Here is a 22,511-nt window from a genome sequence, read left to right as displayed (position 1 = left end):
AATCGTTAAAAGCATTAGAAGTATCGTTTGCGTTGTTGTTATTGCTGTTATTTCTATGCACTGTATTTTTATATTATCGTCGATACTTTTTTACTTGGAATGTTGCTTGTACACACACATATACACGTACGAACACACAAAAATGCACTTTTCCTAATCGATATCAAAGGAATACTTGAATGATATCGACTTTTTCGTCGTTATATCTTTCTAACACGTTTCTTTCGCATGAAATCTTTCTCACATATCAGGAATGTCATTATCTCGTTTGATTACTCACACTTTTTAATTATTATTATTATTATTATTATTATTATTATTATTATTATTATTATTATTATTATTATTATTATTATTATCGATAATTTATTTAAGAGCTTGGTATCTCTTTTATTCGTGATCTATCGTCACTTTGCATGAAATTCCACGAAAAGAATTTATTTATACACTTATTATTTATCAAATGTAATTTTATTTCAACAAACACGCATGTTTTCTTTTTTCGTTTTTCAGATGAAAGCACTTCCTTCGTTTCGATGGCCAGTCTCGCACGACCCGTTCGTTCTTTTTTACTTTCCTTTCTTTGGAAGTACACACGAACAACATTTATTGATTTGACTGCACTGAGCGTTTACGTTTGATTTTGCGAGAGATACAACATCGTCAATTCAAGTAACTTAGTCGTAGATACATACATATATATATATATATATATACATACATATATATATATATATGTATATAAATATTAATACATATATATCATAATGAAATTGTTATCATATTGTTGTTTAAACATTCTTAGTGATTGCGTAAGTATGCAGCATAGACATACGTTGAAATTTGCATGCCTTTTAAGAAAATGTGAAAAATAATAAAACACGTAAGTAAGTAATGCGTACTTGATTAGTACGAAAGTAAATAATTAAAAAAAAAAAAAAAAAAAAAGATAGAAAAAAAAAGAGTTGTAGAGAGATGGATCTCTTAATCTCGGCTCGCACGTCGTCTTTTATTTCAAGAAAATGATTTCATCAGTCAGACATAATTCTTTGAAAAATGTCGAGATCTAACAATGAATTGGTCGTTTATCAACAACGAACGTAATTGCTCGGGCTTCGGGGAACATCCTTCAAAAACATTGATTGATATCTTTCTATCGAAGTAATTTTCCTACGCAAAATGTGTTATAAAACGCGTCTAGATACGTAAATAAACGTTCGAAGAAAGTTCTTAATATCGTAGGTATCGCTCTTCTCTCCGTTGTTATTGACATTCGTTTGAGTAATTTTCAAACGCGTAATATCCCGAAATGTATTTCGCAAAAATATCAGACCGTCGTCGATGACGAAGGACGTAGACAATATTCGTGTGGTAACTACGATATTCCGTGAGTGAAAAATATTTTCATTTCGTTCTGTACATCTCTCTCTCTCTCTCTCTCTCTTTCTTTCAAATCGATATTTTATTACGATCCCTTGCTGTCGATGTAATTCGTGAAATAGTAAAAAATTCATCCGAGGTATACAATTCCGACGATAAATTTGAGATACGATTGTAATAATACTATCTTCCAATTTGCAGGATAACGTTTCAAAATAGTTCTATTTCTCGTCTTTTTTTTTTTTTTTTCTTTTTTCAATAAAAATTATTCGATATAATAATTTAATATTTCCTTTTTTCTTCTTTTATTTCGATCTTTTCTTCCATACGAACGCGTATAAATTTCGTGTCAATTCCGATACTTCGCTTCTCTTTTTTTTTTTTTTTTTTTTTCTCTTAAACAAAGAAATTGAATTTTTCGAATGTCATTTCGAAAACATACATCTTGAGAGAGTGTGTTTTTATTTCGAAGAAAATACATAAACGGATTAGAATTTTCTCGTTTCTCAAACACTGAAATACCATTTATAAAAAGAAAAGAAAGAAAGAAAGATAGAGAGAGAGAGAGAGAGAGAGAGAGAGAAAGAGAGAGAGAGAGAGACGTAAGGTGATAGAAAGATAAAAGAAAGATAAAACGCATAATCGTCGTCGATTTAAAGTTCGTCCTGGCAAATACGAAACAATAGAGAAATTAATTTGTCGTCGAACGGGCCGGGAGAATACAGAGAGATCTGAATGAAAATTTTGATCGAACTCGCGCTCGACCAGCTGGAAGATTTTAAGCCAATTGGATTGTATTTTTAGTACCACCGAGATGGACCGTGGAACCTATCGACCAGGATGCCGTTGTAGGTCACGGCGTCTCCATTGCCTGTCAGGCTGAAGGATTCCCCATTCCGACTGTGACTTGGAAGCAATCTATCGGTAAGTCACGACTCCTTAAAGCTGGAATCTCTCTCTTCCTCTCTCTCTCTCTCTCTCTATCTCTCTCTCTCTCTCTCTCTCTCTCTCTACCTGTCTCGCTTCTATATCCTTGTAGTGAAAAACGCCCTTCTTCTTATTTCTCTCTCTCTCTCTCTCTCTCTCGCTCTCGCTCTCGCTCTCTCTCTCTCTTTCTCTCTTTCAAGTGTCACGAAGAACTTGAAGACTTGACTAGAAATCGGGCCAACTTCAAAGCTGAATTCCCTCTGCCCATCCCCTCTTCCTCTACCTCATTTTTCATCTTTAACAATTACGTAGATGAAGAACTTTCTCATTCTCGTTTTCAGTGCCCTTCTTTTCCTTCTTTTCTTTTTTTTTGTCTTTCCTTCTTTCTTTCTTTCTTTCTTTCTTCCTTTCGCAAATTTTTCCTCTTCGTGATTGTTACATACATACATAGATATATACGTACACGTTACAATGAGAAGTAATAACGATTCATAATCCTTTAAGTCTCCCTTTTTCATCAAAAAAAAAAAAAAAAGAAAAAAAGAGAAAAAAAAAGAAAAAGAAAAAAAGAAAAAAAAGGAAAAGAAATCCCAGTTGACGCGTTAATATTTATCCAACCCAGTTATTTACATTTCGTCAAAATTAACTTCGTCTTATCGAAATTGAATGTTCAATTTCTTTGAATCTTTATTTTTCATCTTCATAAACGTCAGATAATGTAGAAAAGAAAAAATCGATACAATATCTATATACTTTCTTCGTTTATATATATATATATATATATATTTTTTTTTTCCTTCTCTTTATTTTAACTCTTCCTTTCGACTCTTTATTTTATTTCATCGAGTTCGAGTAGTCTAATAACTTTGGATCGGCCTTTATGGCGATCGAGTTTGGCGTCTGTCCGATATAAAATGGCTTTCATTAAGTTACACCAGGTGGTAAGCGAACGAAGAAAGGTAAAGAAGAAAAGAGTAAAAAAAAAAAGAAGATGAAAAAAAAAAGAAAAAAAGGAATGACAGAAGGGTATGGTTCACGATCTATCACGAAATTCGCTGATCGGCCATTCTCAGCAGTTTTTCATTCAGCTCGAAATAAGCCGTTCGGCTGACAAAGCGGCTGGATAATTAGTTTCATCAATACGTTGATCGTCGACATGATATTTCATCGATAGCTAAATTGCCTTCGTTTTTATTCCTTTCTCTTTCTCATGTAACGAAGAAAATCGTTTCGGAGAGCAATATACTCCTCTAACCTGCTTTGTCTTTTCATAAATATTTTCTTCCTCTTTTATTTCTTTCTTTTTCAATATTTTCTATTGGCTTTGAAGAGAAATCAAAGCGGTGAGTATAAAAAAAAAAACCGTTCGATTAAAACAAAACAAAAAAAAAAAAGAAGAAAAGGGGAAAACAAAAAAGGAAGTAGAAAAATATGAAAATAAAGGGGAAAAAAAAAAAGAAAAGAATGAAAACTTCAAGTCCGTCTCATGAATCGTTTAAGGAGGATATCGAAATGTTGCTTTTTTTCTCTTCCTCCTTTACTACCCGGCCTCCCACCGCCTCATCCCACCTCCATCTTTGGATTACGCATGTATATACATACACATTTATATATGTATAATATATACGAAGATTCGAAATAGATACTCGAAGGCAAAGAGGATGTTAAAGGAGGAGAGGATGTTAAATCGCTTCGATCTACCGTGAAGGTATGCGAGCCACGCGAATACTAGCTTCCTTCGACGAATTGCCTGATTCAAGAGAGGAATCTATTCGTATCCATTATACATTCGTTGCATAGGTATCACGATTCCAATCTTATTGTACATACCAAGCTATTCCTCATTCCTTGTAATTCTTATATCAATTATTATATTTCCTTAACTTTTCTTTGTTTTTTCTCGATATTATCGATCGAGTTCGCTTATCGTAAAATAAAATTTTAATATATATATATATATATATATATGTGTATATATGTGTGTGTGTATTATATTTATAATTATATACTTAAAATAAAATTAAAAAAAAAATTGTTTAGGTTATTATTAATTAATATAAATAATAAAGTATATTTTATATATTTTAATATAAATAAAATATTATTAAAATCAATGAATCGTATTCTCGTCGTGTTCGGAACGATATACAATGAAAAATCACATTCAAATTTGCTTTTCCCTGGATTTAATTTAAGATAGAAATTCAAATTTCATAATGACGGCACAGCGATCGTTACTATAGTATGAAGGAAGGGTGTTAAGTATGAGGATGAGGATGAGGGTTAAACGTGTCCTGTCGAACATTTAGGTGAAACACCAGGCGACTATAGGGAGCTAGGATATAGCGGTACGGAGGGAGCAGGGGTTGCCGGAAATGGGTCCTTGGTGATTCCACGAGTATCAAGAGATCATGCCGGCTCCTATCTATGTCAAGCGAGCAACGGTATCGGACCTGGGCTCAGCAAGCTCATTCGCCTAACAGTTCATGGTAAAATATTCACATTGCCATTGAGTTATATCACTGGTTACCTATACCTACGTCAATTACCAAGATACATCTTCAGTATAGCAGAGATATTCCTGTTAGTTTATTTTATCAATAGAAACTTTCCATCTCCGTCTATACATACGTTTCTTCTTTTTGTTTTTCTTTTTTTTTCCTTCGTTTGTTTTTTTTTCTTTCGTTTTTTCTTTGATCGAAGAAAAACATTCGAAGGAAAGATAATCGTATATTTAATTTTGTTTAAATGAATAACATTTAAAACGGTATTAGATATTTGTTTCTAATTTTATTGTTAATTTTATTATCGATCAACTACAAAGGACATTATGCGTAATTGGTCTGATGCTTTGGCAAACAGCGGGTCCTCAGGTGACAGTAAGGACAAGGCAGGAATCGGTGAGAAGAGGAGATAGCGTAACGCTACGATGCGAGGCTGAAGGAGACGCTCCTCTTGATCTGAGCTGGCGTGTGCGTGACAGCAGGGTCGATCCTAATTACGACGTTAGGTGCGTATCGAAATTAATCATGCGCAACCCTACTGAGAGAAACCTGTAACACCCGATGCATGATAATATATAGTCTGTGACATTTCGATGAGATGATGATGATGAAGGAGGACGGAAGTGAAATTTATCCGTTCATGTTTTGTATTTTTTTTCTTTTTTTTTTTGTTAAGTTAGCCCTATTAAATAGATTGAACGTATAATTTGAAAATGATGATGATGATGATTATTATTATTATTATTTATTTATTTTTTGAAATTCTTATTCATCGTTGTATTGAACCGATTAGACGGTTCATTGTCAAATTTAATCCATCTCTTTTATTTTTTAAGAAAGCTCTTAACTGTTGTGAATGTTTTTAATATCAATATTTATAATTAATATCTTGGATTTTCCTTTTTTTGTTGTTTAGATACAACATAGAAAAGAACGTAGTAGCCGGTCGCGTTCTTTCAGAATTGAGAATCATGCAGGTAAGCCACATGGACCGTGGCGATTATATTTGCGTTGCCGGCAATGCCTATGGTCACGCTCGTGCCACCATCCACTTGCTTGTCCAAGAACCACCAAACTTTCCAAGGAATTTGCATGTGGCCGAACAAGGAAGCCGTTCGATCCTGTTAGCATGGTCGTCGCCTCAAAGCGATCAAGATGCGAGTCATGCGAGTTCACCTATCACCAACTATATCGTCCAATACAAAGAGGCTCAGGGTGAGTTTTCGTATGATCGATAAAACGATCGTAAAATATCAATTATCTTCATCATTATATCAAAAAGATCTAACATTATCGATTCATTATTATTCATTCAATTATAAATTTTTCTACGATCCTTTCAAATTTTTTTTCCTTTCTTTTTTTTCTTTCTTCCTTCGCTTTTCGAACTCGTTTGAACGAATTATTAATACCATGATACGTACGTGTATATATAAACAATATATAAAAAGATATATATATATACATGTATACATACACATGTATACATACATGTATACCTTTGTGTTCATTGGTATATCAATAGCTTCGATCGTACAAGAACAACGAATAACAATGGTTAAGTATTGCCTGTGTGTTTGCATACGTTATTATTCCGCAATAATTAATTAGAATAGTAAATGCTTTCGAAAGTCAACAGGACGGGTAATTGATACGCATGCGTACGTAACAATAATATACCCACTATTTCGTAGAAAGAAAGAGAGAGAGAGAGAAAGAGAGAGAGAGATAAAGAGAGAGAAATATCGATAATTATACAGTTTATCGTAGAAGGTAATGAACATACCAGATATCTTTCATTTTAAATGATACGATCAAATATCTTCGATCCGATATGTTTTTATAAAGATTCATCTGAAATAAAAATTCTTAAATTTTTAAGGGAAAATTTAATATTTATTGGAGCTAATTTTATAAAGGTCACAGTTATTAAAGATGCTGAAAGTCATAACAATATCTTTGTCTCTCTTTTTTTTTCCTTCTTTCTTTTTTCTTTTCTCGAACAGAACTCAATACTTCAAATCTAAGAGAAATTCATAGAGAATATCAATGCAAATTCAATAAGCTCTTACCTAAAAAAAAGAGATTTCGTTATGAAACAAATACATTTGGTGTACCTTCAATATCGACATTTATATCAATTGTTCAAGTTTATGAAGATAATGATCATATCATTATAATACTATTATAATAATATATAATATAATACCGTAGTACGAACACGCGACAAATCACGAATCATAAGTGCCATGCTATGCCGTACCATAGTTTAACTGTGGCATAGACATAGTAGAGTAATTTCGTTTAATATTCTAAGCTTCATCATTTTATTCGTGCATGATAAGTGACTCAGTGTGATCTCCTTCCACGTAATGTCCTTTTGTGGGAATATCAGTATTGCAATTTAGTGTACGGACTTGTTCATGTATATATATATATATCTCTCTCTCTCTCTCTCTCTCTCTCTCTCATAGTTCTCTTTACATAGTAAGAGATGAAAGTCTGATAGGATAGAGAAGGAAGAGGATGAAACGAGCGATAGATGCTGAAACGGATGAGATTATAGAGCATAATATTCTAACCTATCTAACGCCGTGTGAGATCGACGAGGATTTATATGCCGCATGAATGCGTCCGGGAGTCGAATGAGACGGAGATTGAGACTCGATCAGGTTATTCTCTTTATCTTTTTTGTCTTTTTTATTTTTTCCTTTCCTTTTTCTTTTCTTTTTTTTTTTCAATTTCGATTAGATTAGAGATTATCTCGGTTTCAATAAAATATCATTTTCTTTTTTTTCTTTTTCTTTTTTCTTTTTTTTTTTTCTTCCCTTCACTTTGAACTACGCAAATTAATGTCATTGGTCTCCTTTCATCGATCATTTTTTTCGACCCATTTATATATATATATATATATATATATATATATATATATATATATGTAATTAATTATTTTCATCTATTGATAGAAATTTCGTTTAATTTTCTCCACTCTTCAATGCGTTTATTTATTCAGGAACAATAATAATATATATTGTTCATTAATATATGTAACTCGTAACAATCTCGTTCAATGAGAATATATGCTATATATATATATATATATATATATATATATATATATATATATATATGTATATGTATATGTATATTTAATACGAAGAAAAATGTAATTACTAAAATTACGTGTAGTAGAACTCAATTTTACCATTTTGACGAGACAATAGCGAACGGATATATAATACCAGATGTATGATATGTACCTACATATGTACATCATGATATTTTACAACGATTCTCGATTATTTGAACGAGATCCGAACGTATAATAATAAAAATTTTCAATTGTACTTTTCATCCACTCTTTTTTTTTTTTTTCTTTTTTTATGTCATTAAATATATGTATATATATACATATATATGTGTGTTCATGTTTTTTCTTTTTTACTTCGCAATGTAATTTTTCGTTTCAACATGTGAACATTATGTGTTCAACATGTGAAATTCGATCAGAAACGTTCTAAATTTTAAAACTCGTGAATTTTGTTAAAGTAAAAATGACTAAAGCAAATATACTGAATTCCGTATCCTTTCTGGCGTTTTCATGCAAAATCTTTGCAAACTGTGAAAAACGTTAGTTCCGTTCAACCTTATTTTTTGACGAAATAATTATTTTCTTTAAAACGTAAATCTTTAGAGCGTAATATGTCCATTAATTTTAAATAGCATCATTTTGTAATCGATCGTAACCCTTATCCCTTTTTCGTGTAAACGTCGTGTAAAATGATTTTGATTTGATACGTGAAAGAAAAAGAGAAAAGAAAAGAAAGATAATGAACAAGAAAGCGTCACCGATTATGGCCAATGTTTACCAACGAACCTAGTCTGATTATTTTATTCATTTCATTTATTTTTTTTTATCTATTAATTAAAATGCTTTTAAAATCGAAATTCGATTTCGAGTTCTTCCTCATTTTATAAAGGACTCGTCTGGCTTAGTTCGATTAACTTTTCTCTCTCTCTCTCTCTCTCTCTCTCTCTCTCTCTCACTCTATCTATCTATCTATCTATCTATCTATCTATCTATCTATCTATCTTTCTCTTTCTCTTTCTCTTTCTCTTTCTCTTTCTCTTTCTCTTATTCTCTTATCCTCGTCTTCACTCTCTCGAGCGATTTAATTAGAAATTTACTTGCTTAAAGAGGAAATAAATAACTACGGTATTTACCGGTGGTGTGGGCTTTTCCCCCCAAAGTTAATTGATATTAAGACGGCACAATTGAAAGGCGAACTCCGAAGGGGCGACATAAGAAGCCGACCCGCGTAGATTCGTCTTCGGAGTCCTGGGAAATGAAGTACGTTTAATTACACTTCCATCAGAGTAAAGACGCTCTTGGCGACGAAGTTATTCGGATTCTGTGCTACGTATTCAAAAGAGAGAGAAAGAGAGAGAAAGAGAGAAAGAGAGAGAGAGAGAGACAGAGATTTCGTAAAAGAGAGAGAGAGAGAGAGAGAGAGAAAAAATACGATCGAAGCTTCTCGTTCAACGATCCGAAGTAATCCGATAAAGGTTTATCGTTATCTTTTTATAAATGATCGAAATAATGTAGCTTTACGATATTATGCATGGTAATAAAAATGTAACGATAAATTCTGGATTATATAAGCGAAAAATCGAGAAAGGGATGGAGGAAGAAGAAAGAAAAAGAAGAAAAAAAAAAAAATAGGAAAAGAACAGAATTAACGTTGGATTGTTTCAACGGTGATATGCGTAAATTTCTAAGCGTTCTTGTTGCCTTTTGCTGGAAAGACGTGTGGCATGAACACAACACGCAGAAGCTGGTAGCAGGAGACAACACGGTCGCTCTGGTATCACCCCTAAAACCCGCTACCACCTACCACTTTCGAGTGCTTGCGGAAAATCACCTTGGAACATCAGCGCCAAGCGACATACTTCATGTCAGTATCAAATCAACGCACCATACATATGCATACGTATACATACATACACGTATACATATATATCTACATACATATATACACTTATCAGTAATATCGTATAAAAGAGATACATACGTATGTACGTATGTATGTATGTATGTATGTATGTATGTATACATACACCTTCTACATATTTTCGTTTGTACTACAATAAAAAAGAAGGTTATGTTTTTCCTCGCGGCTGTTATCAACGACACGGGCGTCGATCGTGGTTCCATTTTTTTCATAAATATCAAATACATGCCGCTATCACTTCGGCATGTCCAATGCAGACGGAAAATTCCAATGGCCGATTGCTCTTCCGAAAACGCGTAGAATTTCAATAGGAAAGGTCAAGGACCTCTGTAGTCGTACCTTATGCAACATATTTTTCAATGAGTAATAAATTGTAAACATATTTTGCAATGAGTATTTAAATTGTGAAAATTGTAGGAAAAACATGAAGGGTCAATGGCTTACGATTAATGTACGATTTTTTTTTTTTTTTTTCTATTGCGAGATATTAAATAAATATATATTTCATTTAATTCGTTTCCAAATGAATTTTCACTTCTCATTCGTATGATAAATAATATATAATATCGTATGAGAAATAATGGATATTGAAGTTTCTCGGAATGATAATATCGGTTATTGATTTTATTTAAACCCAAGTTTGTAATACGATTTGGAATATGTTGAATGATATTGTATTTTTTTAAATGTCTCATTGATTTTTTGTGGTTCTTGATACATTTCACTTGGATGCAGGCACAAACGGACGGCGAGGTTCCAGGAGGCCCACCTAAGCACGTATCTGTCGAACCATTGGGACCGCAACAACTGAAGATTACTTGGCAACCACCAGATCGATCTCTCTGGAACGGCGAGCTTCTCGGATATACCATCAGCTATACCAATCTCGGGTATCGTTATCTCCTTACCAGTGCTTAGGAATAGTTTCTAGTGCACTTCGTAGTATCCACTATGTCGGTTAACGGAAGCCTTTCTCGTACACGACCATGTACCTACTTAAGTCCCAATCGATTAAACGGATTTTACGATTAACCGCAACAGGATCAATAAAGTAAATCCTATTATAGAACGATCGTTTATCGATCATAATTAAATCATTTATTGGATAATACATTATTTCGATATAGTTTGATAACTGATCTTCTAAATTTCAGATTTTATTTAATAATAGGTATTCTAAATTTTCGATTATTATGAGGGAAATATCTTTTCACGTTTTTTCTCTCGTCTATTTCTTTTTTCTTTTCTTTCTTTCTTTTCTTTCCTTTTCTTTTTTTGGCTCTTTAACTTTTCTTCTTTTCTTTTTATACGACTATTAAAAATTATAAAAAAGAATATTAGCTCGCGATATATATTTCGATTTCTTATTACCTCGAATAATTTCAATTTCGTTGATACATACTTGATACTTGAAACTTGAACAAAAGCTCTCGTAACTTTACGATCGCTCGTAACTTTACGATAAATGAAAAGTTAAAAACACGATGGAAATTGAATTTCTCTCGTGGAAGTTGTGTATATTATTATCGTAACCATCTCGATCGATAAGTTATTCACTTGGCAATCGTTCAAAATCAAAGGAATTAGTTCGGTGGTTAAAACAAAAGAACGTTGAAATGTACAGCTAGAAGGGCACTTGAATAGGGTTTCCTTTTGAAATGATAAATCGTTCTGTTGGATAGGTGAGTGGGTGGGATGAGAGAAGAGTAAGGGGAAGGATGGAGAAGGGTATAGGAGTGGGGGGGGGGGTAGATGAAGGAGAGGTACGGCTACTTTTTATCACGTATAAGAATCGACGAAGATGCTTCCTTCGAGATCTGAAGCTCGAAAACGAGCAACGTCTACAAACCCACGACGTCGTTCAGCTTTGAATGGCTAACGAGCTTTTTTATCTGCTTAATTATTGTAACTGGAAAGCCGCCAAGACGATCTCTGCTTCTGAACTTCTGAAAATGAAGGTTCTATCTCTCTGCCAGAGTGGGCACTTGGAAAGTTCTGCCATTAATAAGCTTGTTCGAGTAATCATCCGTCTTGACGCGTATGGATCACTGTTTTTCATGCTGGAAGAACTGGAAAACGTTATTTTCTCTTTCGTTACACTCGACGAAGGAGAGGAAAAAGGATAGAAAGAAGAAGAGGAAGAAGAAGAAGTTGAAGAAGAAGAAGAAGAAGGATCGGAAAACACGTTACGGCTCGTTAACAAGCAATATTCTAGGTAGAAAGGAAAAGTACGAGAAGGGAAGTGTAATTGTGGGAAGGGTGAGAGAGAAAAAAAAAAGAAAAAAAAAAAAGGAGAAAAAAGAAAAGGAAAAAGAAAAAAGATAAAAAGAAGTGAGGAGAGATAAAAACCAAGGTGGAAACGGATTTAAAACTCGAGAAAGAAATGGAATCAATTTTAATAATACATCGAAAGCTTCATCGTTCGTGGTTATTCGTTCTGAAGAGTTTTAATCATTGGTTCCTCGGATGAAAATAATTGAATCACACTATCTTGATCGAAACATTGAATATACGAATGCATTGTAATATAAAGAGGCCCTATGCGTGAATAAGTGTAATATAGTATGATATACTATAGATATTATCGATTGCTTTATGTTTCCAATCGTATTACTCGTAATACAATTTTTCTTATTCGTACTCGATAGTGGTACTTGGTAGAGAACGCGCGAGCGTTCTTCTTAACAATGAAAAGAAATGGGAGAGGAACGTGGAAAGAGGGAGAGATTTACTAAACCGAGGAAAGAAAAAAGAAAAAAGAAAAAGAAAAAGGAAAAAGAAAAAGGAAAAAGAAGAGAAAAGAAGAGAAAAGGAAAAGAAAAAGAAAAAAAGAATAATATCCATTATGGTGTAGGATGTGAAAAGGAGGCGAAAAGGGGTGGGGAGGGGCGGGAGGATTGCCATTTCTCGTTCCAGTTTGTTGTAAGATAGCTCGAGGCGTTTTGAAAATCTGCGTCTTGCGCCTCGTTTTATCTTTCCAGACCAATAGACAACGTTCCCCCCAATGTCATTTTATTCCAGGGTAGATGATCAATCGGTGAATACAACGCGTGTGGGTATCACAGGAAACGGCGACGGTTCCTACGATTACAGACTAACCGGTTTACGAAAATACACTCAGTATAGTATAGTGGTGAAGGCGTTCAATAGCAAAGGAGATGGCCCTGGTTCTGATTTAGTCATGGCACAAACCTTTGAAGATGGTAAGTAAACGTACTATTTTATATACCCTTTTGTACTTTATGTTTATATTTCTTATTTCTTATATTTATCCATAACAATCTTCCTGGTTCCTCGTTTATCCATAATCAACTTCGTTTTTCTTTTTGTTTCTCTCTCTCTCTCTCTCTCTCTCTCTCTCTCTCTCTCTCTCTCTCTCTCTCTCTCTCTCTCTCTTTCTTTCTCTTGTAACTTTTGTCTTCTTTCCATTCAAAGTATTTAAAAATATTAATATATACGTGACATATTCCTCGTCTTTACATACTTAAGTGATCATTACACGAATATGCGTATGATATTTCAAAATTTAATAAAATTCATAAAAGAAAGAATGAAAGATGCATTCAATACCTAGAATTATTACGCGAAATTCATAAATCTGAAAAGCATAAAGCTTCACGGGGAAAGAATCTCTCGTAAAAAAATCGTATTACCGAGGAGATAAAGAAAAAGGAGAAGATAGTGATAGACGGAGATAGAGATAGAGTGTTAATAAAAAAATTCCAACATATTAGATATACAATAAACTCGGACGCAAGCAAATCTTTTTCTTTTGTTCTCTTTTTGCTCTCTCTCTCTCTCTCTCTCTCTCTCTCTCTCTCTCTCTCTCTTTCTCTTTCGTAGAAGAGTGGTGGATGGGGGAGGAGAAGGGGGGTGGGGCGAAGAGACCGAAGAGAATTATTATTCATATTTTTCTCATTTTCTCGTTTGAACATATTTTCGTCGAATTGAAAAATAAAGCTAGTGCCGGACGACAATTTTCGATATATTCGTCTTTTATACTCGTTCGTCGATACCTTTCAAATGGAATTTATTATAATCGATATAATATATTATTCGATGTATTAATAATTACGATGAACATATATGATTTTTATTACACAATTGGATTATATTAAAACTTTTTATCTCGAATATTTATAATCATTTGAAAATTTATCGTTTTAATGATCGGATATTGATTTTCAATCTTATCAATGAACGAAGAAAAAGAAGTATAAATGGTAACGACAATAATAGCAATAGTAATATAACATCCAAAAGATCTCATGTATCAGCTCGTAAATCTCAGATGTTCGTAAACAAGTATCTAACGATCGAATGAACCTCTTAGCGATCGTGAGAGAAGAAGCTTCAGGTAAAATGTCACTTGGATCAGGTATTAAGGGAAACGTTTTGTCCGATCATTCATTATTGTCCGGTGTACAGATTTCCCTTGTATCGATATCGTCTCGACGATGAACATCATTCTGGGAACACGTAAGGATATCGTGGATAAGATAACGTTCAATCACAATTATATAGTCTAGCTGTCCTGATTTTTTTTTCTTTTTTTCTTTCCCTCTCTCTCTCTCTCTCTCTCTCTCTTTTTTTTCTTTCTTTTTTCTTTATAGACATACAAAAATTAGCAGAGAATTTTATTACGTATCCACAGGTATTATATTCCATTAACGTACGTTTACAAACATTCATTCCCCCGTAAATCTCTTTTCAATTTGATTTCGATAAAGCTTTAGCTCGAACCAACTTGAAAAGCATCAAAAGAAATTCTTACTTTATTCGAAGAAATCGAATCTACTTTTCCGATAATACCACTCCTCCGATATAAAACGATACTCTATCCGAACGATAAATTTGTCTAAAAAGGAATCAACGATATACGTGCACGCACTCACTAGAGAGAGAGAGAGAGAGAGAGAGAGAAAGAGAGAGAGAGAAAGAGATACCGACAAACAAACAAAGAAATAGACCGACTAATAGAGAGAAAGAGAGAGAACAGAAAAAAAAGAACAAAACAAAATCACGCATGTAATAAGTAAGTAAGTAAGTAATTATGTATACAACACAAAGAAAAGAGAAAGAATAACTCTGTTTTGCAAATGGGTCTGCTTAATTCCAAGAGTTTATCTTTCTCCAAAGGTGGAATATTGTTCTAACGGAATGGATAATTATATGCGCGGTTTCCACGTGTCCCGGAATAAAAACTTTGAATTCTCAGAAAACTCATTGGGCATTTCAAGTAGACGCTAACTTCCTACGACGACCCCTTGGAGCCTTAAACCCTCTACTTTTATATCTTTTCTCGTTTCCTCATTTTCCTTCTCTCTCTCTCTCTCTCTCTCTCTCTCTCTCTCTCTCTCTTTCTCTCTCTCTTCTTTTTTTTTTATCTTCACACACTTCTTACTTCCTTTCTTCTCGTACATTTTATATTACCATCGACTGTTCGAATTTTCGGAACAATTTCCCTTATCTGATTTGATTATATTAATAATTATTCGCCGTATCGTTCGTAAAAGTTTTCAAACGAACTACCCCATACTACCCCATACTCCCTGAATCCCCTTCCCTGTTCTTTCTCCTTCATCCACTTGTTCTCTATAGAAGGAGGAAAAGGGAACAAGGAGGACACGGAAGGGTGGAGGGTGAAAGTACAGTAAAGGTAGAGATGGGATTCTATTAAAGTTGTAACTACCGGCGACGTTACCGACTACCACGATACGCCCGCGAGCGTTTACGTTCTTAGACGTTGCACGGTAGAAAGCTTGTTCTCGTAGATTTAACCCCCTCCGCCCCTCCCTCGTCTCCCCTTCTCAATCTCTATCTCTCTCTCTCTCTCTATCTCTCTCTCTCTCTCTCTCTGTCTGTCTTTCTTTCTCTTTCCCGATTTCAAGCTCACTCCTTTCCTTTAGACTATATATACATCTAGATCCAAGAGCGTTTTGTTAAAAGGATTCTAATTGAAAGTGATCTTGCTCGTTGAAGTTACCGTACGATACTCCTTTCGCTCTCTGACCGATCGTTCCCAGCTGACTTTGATTTTTGAATTCAATAAAATTTGAACCATTTTATACTTGGACTATACACCTTCTTATCTACTTAACTTTCTTAAAAGATCGTAATAGTAAAGTTGAGTAAAAGAGATATCGATTGACAATAATCTTTTGTTTTCTTCTTCCGTATTTTTCTTTTTCTTTTTTCTTTTTTTTCCCCTTTTTTTTTTTTTTTTTCTTTTTTTTTTTCTTAATAAAACTTTCGTCAATCTTGTCAGAGATTACTTCGCGTAGAATTTAATTTAGATCGATTTATCTTTCGACCTTTTCGAACTATACGCGTATGTCCATATAAAAGTATTCACGAGGAATAAGTTAAACTCACGTAAAAGTAGGAGGAATAGTACTAGTAGTAGTAGTAGAAGGAGGAGGAGGAGGAGAAAGAGGATCGTAGAGGTATAGAGGAAAATTTACGATATACGATTTGACACAGTTCCAAGCGCGCCACCGCAGAACGTGGCCTGCACCGCTTTGACCGGGCAGAACATTCAGGTGACCTGGAAACCACCACCTTCCGACAAAGTTCACGGGGTCGTGCAAGGATACAAGCTCCTGTACGAAGCAGCCAGCGGCGTCGCCTCCGAATCACAAACCGGTCGAGAAACGAAAATCAGTCATGCACTTAGCACGGTATTACATGGTCTAAGTCCTTACACGAACTATACCGTTCAGGTCTTGGCATATACCAAAGCTGGGGAAGGTGTCAGCAGCAGTCCTGCCTCTTGCACTACCGAGGAAACTGGTAAATCATTTGAAACAACTTTGTCCAATTAGAAAATCATTCATCGATCATCATCCGGTCATAAGTTTTGAATCATTTTATTTTCTTTTGTTTTCTTTCTTTTTTTTTTTATTTTCTTTTTTTCTTTTCTTTTTTCTTATTCTTTATTAAATTAATCTCAAACACTTATCAATCGAATAAGCCTGTTCATACGGAAATTATTCGTTGTCCGACCTATTAACTATTCCAAGTGTGTAATCTGAAATTGACTGCGGTAAAGTTTGCATAGAAACTACTCTTGAAACTGGCTGCTTTATCTATTCCTATATGCATATAATATCTGTATACGTAAATAACTTAGGAGAATGAGATCCAAGCCATATTATATTGTTTCTCTATGTACTAATCGTAATTATATAAGGTTGTCATGATCGTATTCGATTTATTTTTATTACATTGAACACGAAATTGCTTGTATAATAAAATGATTTCAACGAGTCAATGATAATATGTCCATATGTAGCTCCGGATGCACCAGAACGTGTTAAGGCTGTAGCAAGTGGCGAAGATTCAGTAGTAATATCTTGGCTACCACCTCGTCGACCGAACGGAGTTCTCACCAAATACACCGTTTTTATTCGAGTTTTGGACCAGGGCCAGGAAGTAAAGATCAGTAAGAGTCCGTTGCCTGCGCAGAACTTGCATCATGAGGTGACTGGTTTGAAGTTACGCGAGTCCTATGAAGCTTGGGTCGCGGCCTCGACTAAAATAGGCCAGGGTACTGGTACTCTGGCCATCAAACTTCAACCAAGCACTACTGGTAAGCCAGCCTCAGGCGTTTCTCGAGAACTTCCTTTGCGAAATACATTACTTACCTTAGAGAGAGAGAGAGAGAGAGAGAGAGAGAGAGAGAGAGAGAGAGAGAGAAAGAGAGAGAGAGAGAAAGAGAGAATGTCTTTAGACATCTTCACTCGAAGCTGACAAGTCTGAGAACAATCAACTTTTCTCCTTTTTTTTCTTCTTCTTTTTTCTTTTTTTTTCTTTTTTTTTTTTGTTTTTATTAACGAGTAACAAACTTTAAATAACTGTAAGAAAACATGTTCGGTGTAAACGTCTCGATTCTCTCTCAAAACTCAAATTGTCTATTTTATTTAGGGTTAACGTTAAAATTGACCTAAATGATAATTGTCAGACACGTTTTATTGTTTTCTTTATTTTCTTTCGAAAGAAATTGATTCAATGACAATGATCAAATTTTGATATTATTTAAATGATAGAATGATAGATTTTAAAACGATCAAATAAATCGTACAAGTTTCATTTTTATCTTTCTATTTTTTTTCTTATCTTTTTTTTTTCTCTTCTATTAATAAAACAGAAGAGCATTTATATCGTACAGTTGTTCTTTTTTTTTTTTTTTTTTTTTTTTTTTTTTTACATACCATAACGTACCTATATATCCTCCGAAATATACTTCATAACTCATGTTCTCATGATATTGACAATGATTAAGCATTTTTCGCGAGACTTCGTCCACAACATATATTTTGCTCGCTCTCAAACTTATGATTAACGTTCATTCTTAACTCGTAACTTAACATTAACGTTCTATCCAAACATTACATTTACTCGGATAAATGACATTTCGATGTTCTAATTATGATCCTGAATCAATCAATCAATTGATTAATATCGTTCGATATATTATATCGATAGGAGATATTTAAAATTCATATTTTTGTCAATTGATATTAATGATGTGAATGTAAAATGAATGAGGGGGAAAAGAAAATAATAAAAAAGGGGAAAAAATTAATTCTTTCCCCTATCATTATCAGTTCCAGCTGCAATAATATCATTTGGTATTCCTATCGTGGTACCATGGAGAGTCGACGTTAATATGGCTTGCCTTTCGGTTGGAAATCCACGACCTACAGTCGAGTGGAGACGAGCTGATGTGAAGTTGCATCAGAAGTAAGTAGAGGCATACTTTTCGAGTCACTCTACCAAGCGATGAGCAAAGTTCTTGGCTCTAAAGTAATCCTTTAATCTTGTTAGCGGTTACCTCCAACTTCCGGCATTATTTTAACGGCCATTTTGCTATAGAAAATAACTTTGCACGTTACTTCGAAAGCCGTTAATGAAGCTGATGGACGGATAAAGAGAGAGAGAGAGAGAGAGAGAGAAAGATATATATATATATATATATAGAGAGAGAGAGAGAGAGAGAGAGAGAAAAACTGAAACGTATCGTCGTCTTATTAAGACAAACGTAAAGTTAAATTTGTTTGTTATATTTTTATTATTTCAGCTATGATTTAGGTCCAGATAATACTCTTACTCTGAGGAGCGTTCAAAGGAGTCACGAGGGCAATTATTCCTGCCACGTGAAGAACTCTCTTGGATCTGACGAGATCACTTACACATTGCAAGTGCAAGGTACGTAAGATCTTCGTTTTGAAAAGTTAGTGTAAGCGGATTTGTTATTTCGCTCTGTCGATTTCTTTTTTATCTTTTTTCTTTTTTTTTCTTTCTTTCTTTTTCTTTCCTTCTTTTTTCCCCTCGGTCTTCGAGAAAATCGTTCAACTTTGAAAGACAAGATATTTAAAAGGAAACAAAAAAAAAAAAGGAAATAGAAAAGAAGAAAAAAAAATCGATTCCCCTTAAGTCGACGTTGAAAATCCGTGCGTAATCGATGGAGAGAAGGAGAGTGGAAACTCGTTAAAACTTAAAGTTTAAGATAGTCTTCTTCTGCCAATACCAAGATGCATATACATATCCTTTGATGGTAATCTTAGTGTACATAAGAAACACTCGAAGGATTTTAAAGCTGAGCCATATCACTGAGGATAGGATCGTTATAAGCTTATGGCTCTTCCTTTTTCCACATAGCAAATTTTACACGTATAAAACAATAGAAATGTAATAGAACCGATACGTTCTTGAAAGACGAGTAATGGTATATTCTCTTGTCTAAAGTAAAGCATTCTAACGGACGCGACGAAATCTCGCCCGATTCGTATTCGCACAAGGATGGATTGAAGATTGTTGTATAGTACTAGTCGAGTCAAGTTGAGTCGAGTTGAGTCGAGTCGAGTCGAGTCGAGTCGAGTCGAGTCGAGTCGAGTCTAGTCGAGTCGAGTCGAGTCGGCATTGCTTTCCGCCCTTGTTTCGTCGTCGAACGTCGGACAAGTTCTAATTGGTAAACTTTATGCATAGTTCCGCCGACTCCGCCAACGCTTCTGGCAACCGGCACAACGACCGACGCCGTTCAGTTACAATGGAAACAGGGAGACAACGGTGGTGCACCCATTAAAGGATTTCTCTTGGCTTATCGTCGTGAGTTCGCCGAGTGGGAGGAAGTGCTTCTCGACCGCAGAGCCAGTACACATCTTCTCGAGGGTTTGCAATGTGGTACCAGGTATCAGTTCACTCTTGCTGCCTTCAATAAAATAGGCAGCGGTAGTGCTAGCAAAATCGAAACTGCTAAGACAAATGGCTCAAAACCTATACCACCTTCCAAGCATCATCTTGTCAAGACCAATCAGACATTTATCAATTTAGAATTAGCATCATGGCAGGACGGAGGTTGTCCGCTTCTTTATTTTGTTGTTGAATATAGAAGGCCACCTGGAGATTGGTTATTAGGTGAGTTAACAATGTTATATTCATTTTGATATGTCCTCTTCGAAAAGAGCTTTCCAGGAACTCGTCCGTGTACCTTTCAGTGTCCAATAATGTTCCACCCCAATTGAGATACACCGTAACAGATCTAGAAAGCGGAACGAACTACGAGCTACGTGTGACAGCTTACAACAATGCCGGATCCACCCAGGCCGAGTACTTGTTCACCACCCTGTCACAGAGTGGCAACATTCGGCTGCACGAGGACCAACCCCAGGAAGCTGAAAATACGCCCCTATATCTTGACGCTCACGTATTGGCACCGAGCGTCATTTCGGTTCTCGCTGTAATCCTAGCTGTTGGTGGCGTTTGTTTCTGTTTAAAAACTCGTAAGTATCGTTGAATTATTATTCTAATACCTATATAATAATACGAATTCTTTTCTATTTCAATTTCAATAGAATCTTTTCTCATTTCTTTTCCATTCTATTTTTATATCTTCATAATAATATATAGTATTATCGAATTTGTACATTTTATTCATTTTTATATTCTCTTGTTCTATTTGTTTTTCTTTTTCTTCGTCATTCTTAATAACGCCCGTTTCGATAGAGAGAATCGATTTGCGAACGAGTCAATGAGAAGTACTATCGAAGTTCATAAATCGACGTGTCGACAGGTTGACTGTATACGTACACGACCATCCCATCAGAAATTTGCATTAAGCCAGAGGGAATGCTCGGTAGTACTCTGCTCCTCCTCCTCCTCCTCTTCCTCTTCCTCCCTACCGTTATCCACTATCCAAGCCACTTGTCGCACAGACAAGAGTAACCAAATATCGAAGAGTCGTACTCCAATTACGAGAGAAAAAGAGGGGGAGAGAGAGAGAGAGAGAGAGAAAGAGAGAGAGAGAAAGAGAGAAAAAAGTACCAATAGCTTTTAAGAGTTTCTATCTCTCGGCGTCATTGGGATTTCACTTGAACGGATGGAAGTCAAGGAACGACCGAAGAATTTCTGTAAAACTCACTTGACTCTCTCGTCTCATCGGTTTTTACTTTAACCAGACGATGTAACATCGTCGATTCAACTTCGCGAATCTGAAGGAAATTTTTTCTTTTTTTTTTTTTTTTTCTTTTTTTCTTTCCACAATTTCACTAACTGTTATGAAAAATGAATTTAACACGTATCGAATATTTTCACGTCATATTATATGATTCATCCTAGCTTGACATATTCTCCAACTTTTTCATGAAATTCTAATTCACTCTAAATTTATATATATATATATATATATATATATATATATATATATATATATATATCGGATATATATATATATATATCCTTCTTGCGTATATCATCTTTTCTCTGATAGTTTCAAGGGACCTCTATAGGTACCTAATTATACATTACTTTGGTCGAGTTAAATAATGCAGTAGATTCGGCCGTAACTTCGCACCGTAAACTTTCCAACGTCAGTGCCTGTAATAGTTTCATGAGGGTTTTAAAAGCGTGGATGGCATATGAAATTAGAAAACACGATGGCGATATCCGTTTACGAGTACTTCTCTTTCATTTTCTATCTTTCTCTCTCTCTCTCTCTCTCTCTCTTTATGTGGTAAATTATATTTTTATATATCTAAATACATTATATCGACGATCATACTTTATAATTTCAGATCCGGAAAGATCAGGAGTCGTGAACGATCCAAATTCACAGACGCAGGTGGCTCTGGACAATAAACAAAATACCGAACAAAGGGAACAGTATTATGCGACTGTAAGGAAACCGGGACAACAATCACCACCCTGTCGTGAGGTGAGCGCCCTGAAACGAATACCAGAATATCCTGAAGACATTTATCCGTACGCGACCTTCAATGTGCCCGAGCAGGAAAATCCAACGCGACAGGCATTCTTCTACGAACGCAGCGAGACGATGCTTCAGGGCGCTCAAGTGAGTAAAAAATAATTGATGTTAATTTATATTAACATTGGATTTATATTAATGACTTATTATTATTATTATTATTATTATTATTATTATTATTATTATTATTATTATTATTATTATTATTATCGTTATTATTATTATTATTATTATTATTATTATTATTGTTATTTGTTTCTCGTTCTTTTTTGTTCTTCTTTTTTCTTTTTTTTTTCTTTTCGTTTTTTTTGTTTCTTTTTTCTTTGTTTATTGATTGTTACAGAACAAAAGATTTCAATGCGACGTGGATCAATACACAAAAGTACGTGGTAGGGCACGTCGCAAATCAAAATCGTTCAAGTC

At 34.6% G+C, this 22,511-nt stretch overlaps 1 protein-coding gene across 6 annotated transcripts in view; it reads left to right on the top strand.

Annotated features, from left to right (window-relative positions):
• The window catches only part of LOC118440108 (cell adhesion molecule Dscam2), a 130,637-nt gene that overhangs the window by 106,627 nt on the left and 1,499 nt on the right, over positions 1-22,511 (top strand). For 5 of the 6 annotated variants that reach the window (XM_085659239.1, XM_085659238.1, XM_035862643.2 and 2 more), the window contains exons 12-26: positions 2,185-2,304; positions 4,617-4,796; positions 5,170-5,317; positions 5,728-6,026; positions 9,618-9,766; positions 10,559-10,713; positions 12,845-13,026; positions 16,307-16,615; positions 17,118-17,414; positions 18,433-18,568; positions 18,906-19,033; positions 19,814-20,242; positions 20,323-20,607; positions 21,898-22,175; positions 22,432-22,511. The exon at positions 22,432-22,511 is cut by the window's right edge. In XM_085659239.1, the coding sequence (XP_085515365.1) occupies positions 2,185-2,304; positions 4,617-4,796; positions 5,170-5,317; positions 5,728-6,026; positions 9,618-9,766; positions 10,559-10,713; positions 12,845-13,026; positions 16,307-16,615; positions 17,118-17,414; positions 18,433-18,568; positions 18,906-19,033; positions 19,814-20,242; positions 20,323-20,607; positions 21,898-22,175; positions 22,432-22,511 (3,175 nt within the window). The remainder of the gene's footprint in view (positions 1-2,184; positions 2,305-4,616; positions 4,797-5,169; positions 5,318-5,727; positions 6,027-9,617; positions 9,767-10,558; positions 10,714-12,844; positions 13,027-16,306; positions 16,616-17,117; positions 17,415-18,432; positions 18,569-18,905; positions 19,034-19,813; positions 20,243-20,322; positions 20,608-21,897; positions 22,176-22,431) is intronic. The other variant, XM_085659240.1, reaches the window with a different exon arrangement.

This window comes from Vespa mandarinia, chromosome 9 (assembly GCF_050613455.1).
Source record: "Vespa mandarinia isolate Hongniang chromosome 9, ASM5061345v1, whole genome shotgun sequence".
Classification (NCBI taxonomy): Eukaryota; Metazoa; Arthropoda; class Insecta; order Hymenoptera; family Vespidae; genus Vespa; species Vespa mandarinia.
This window is presented reverse-complemented; position numbering and strand designations above follow the sequence as displayed.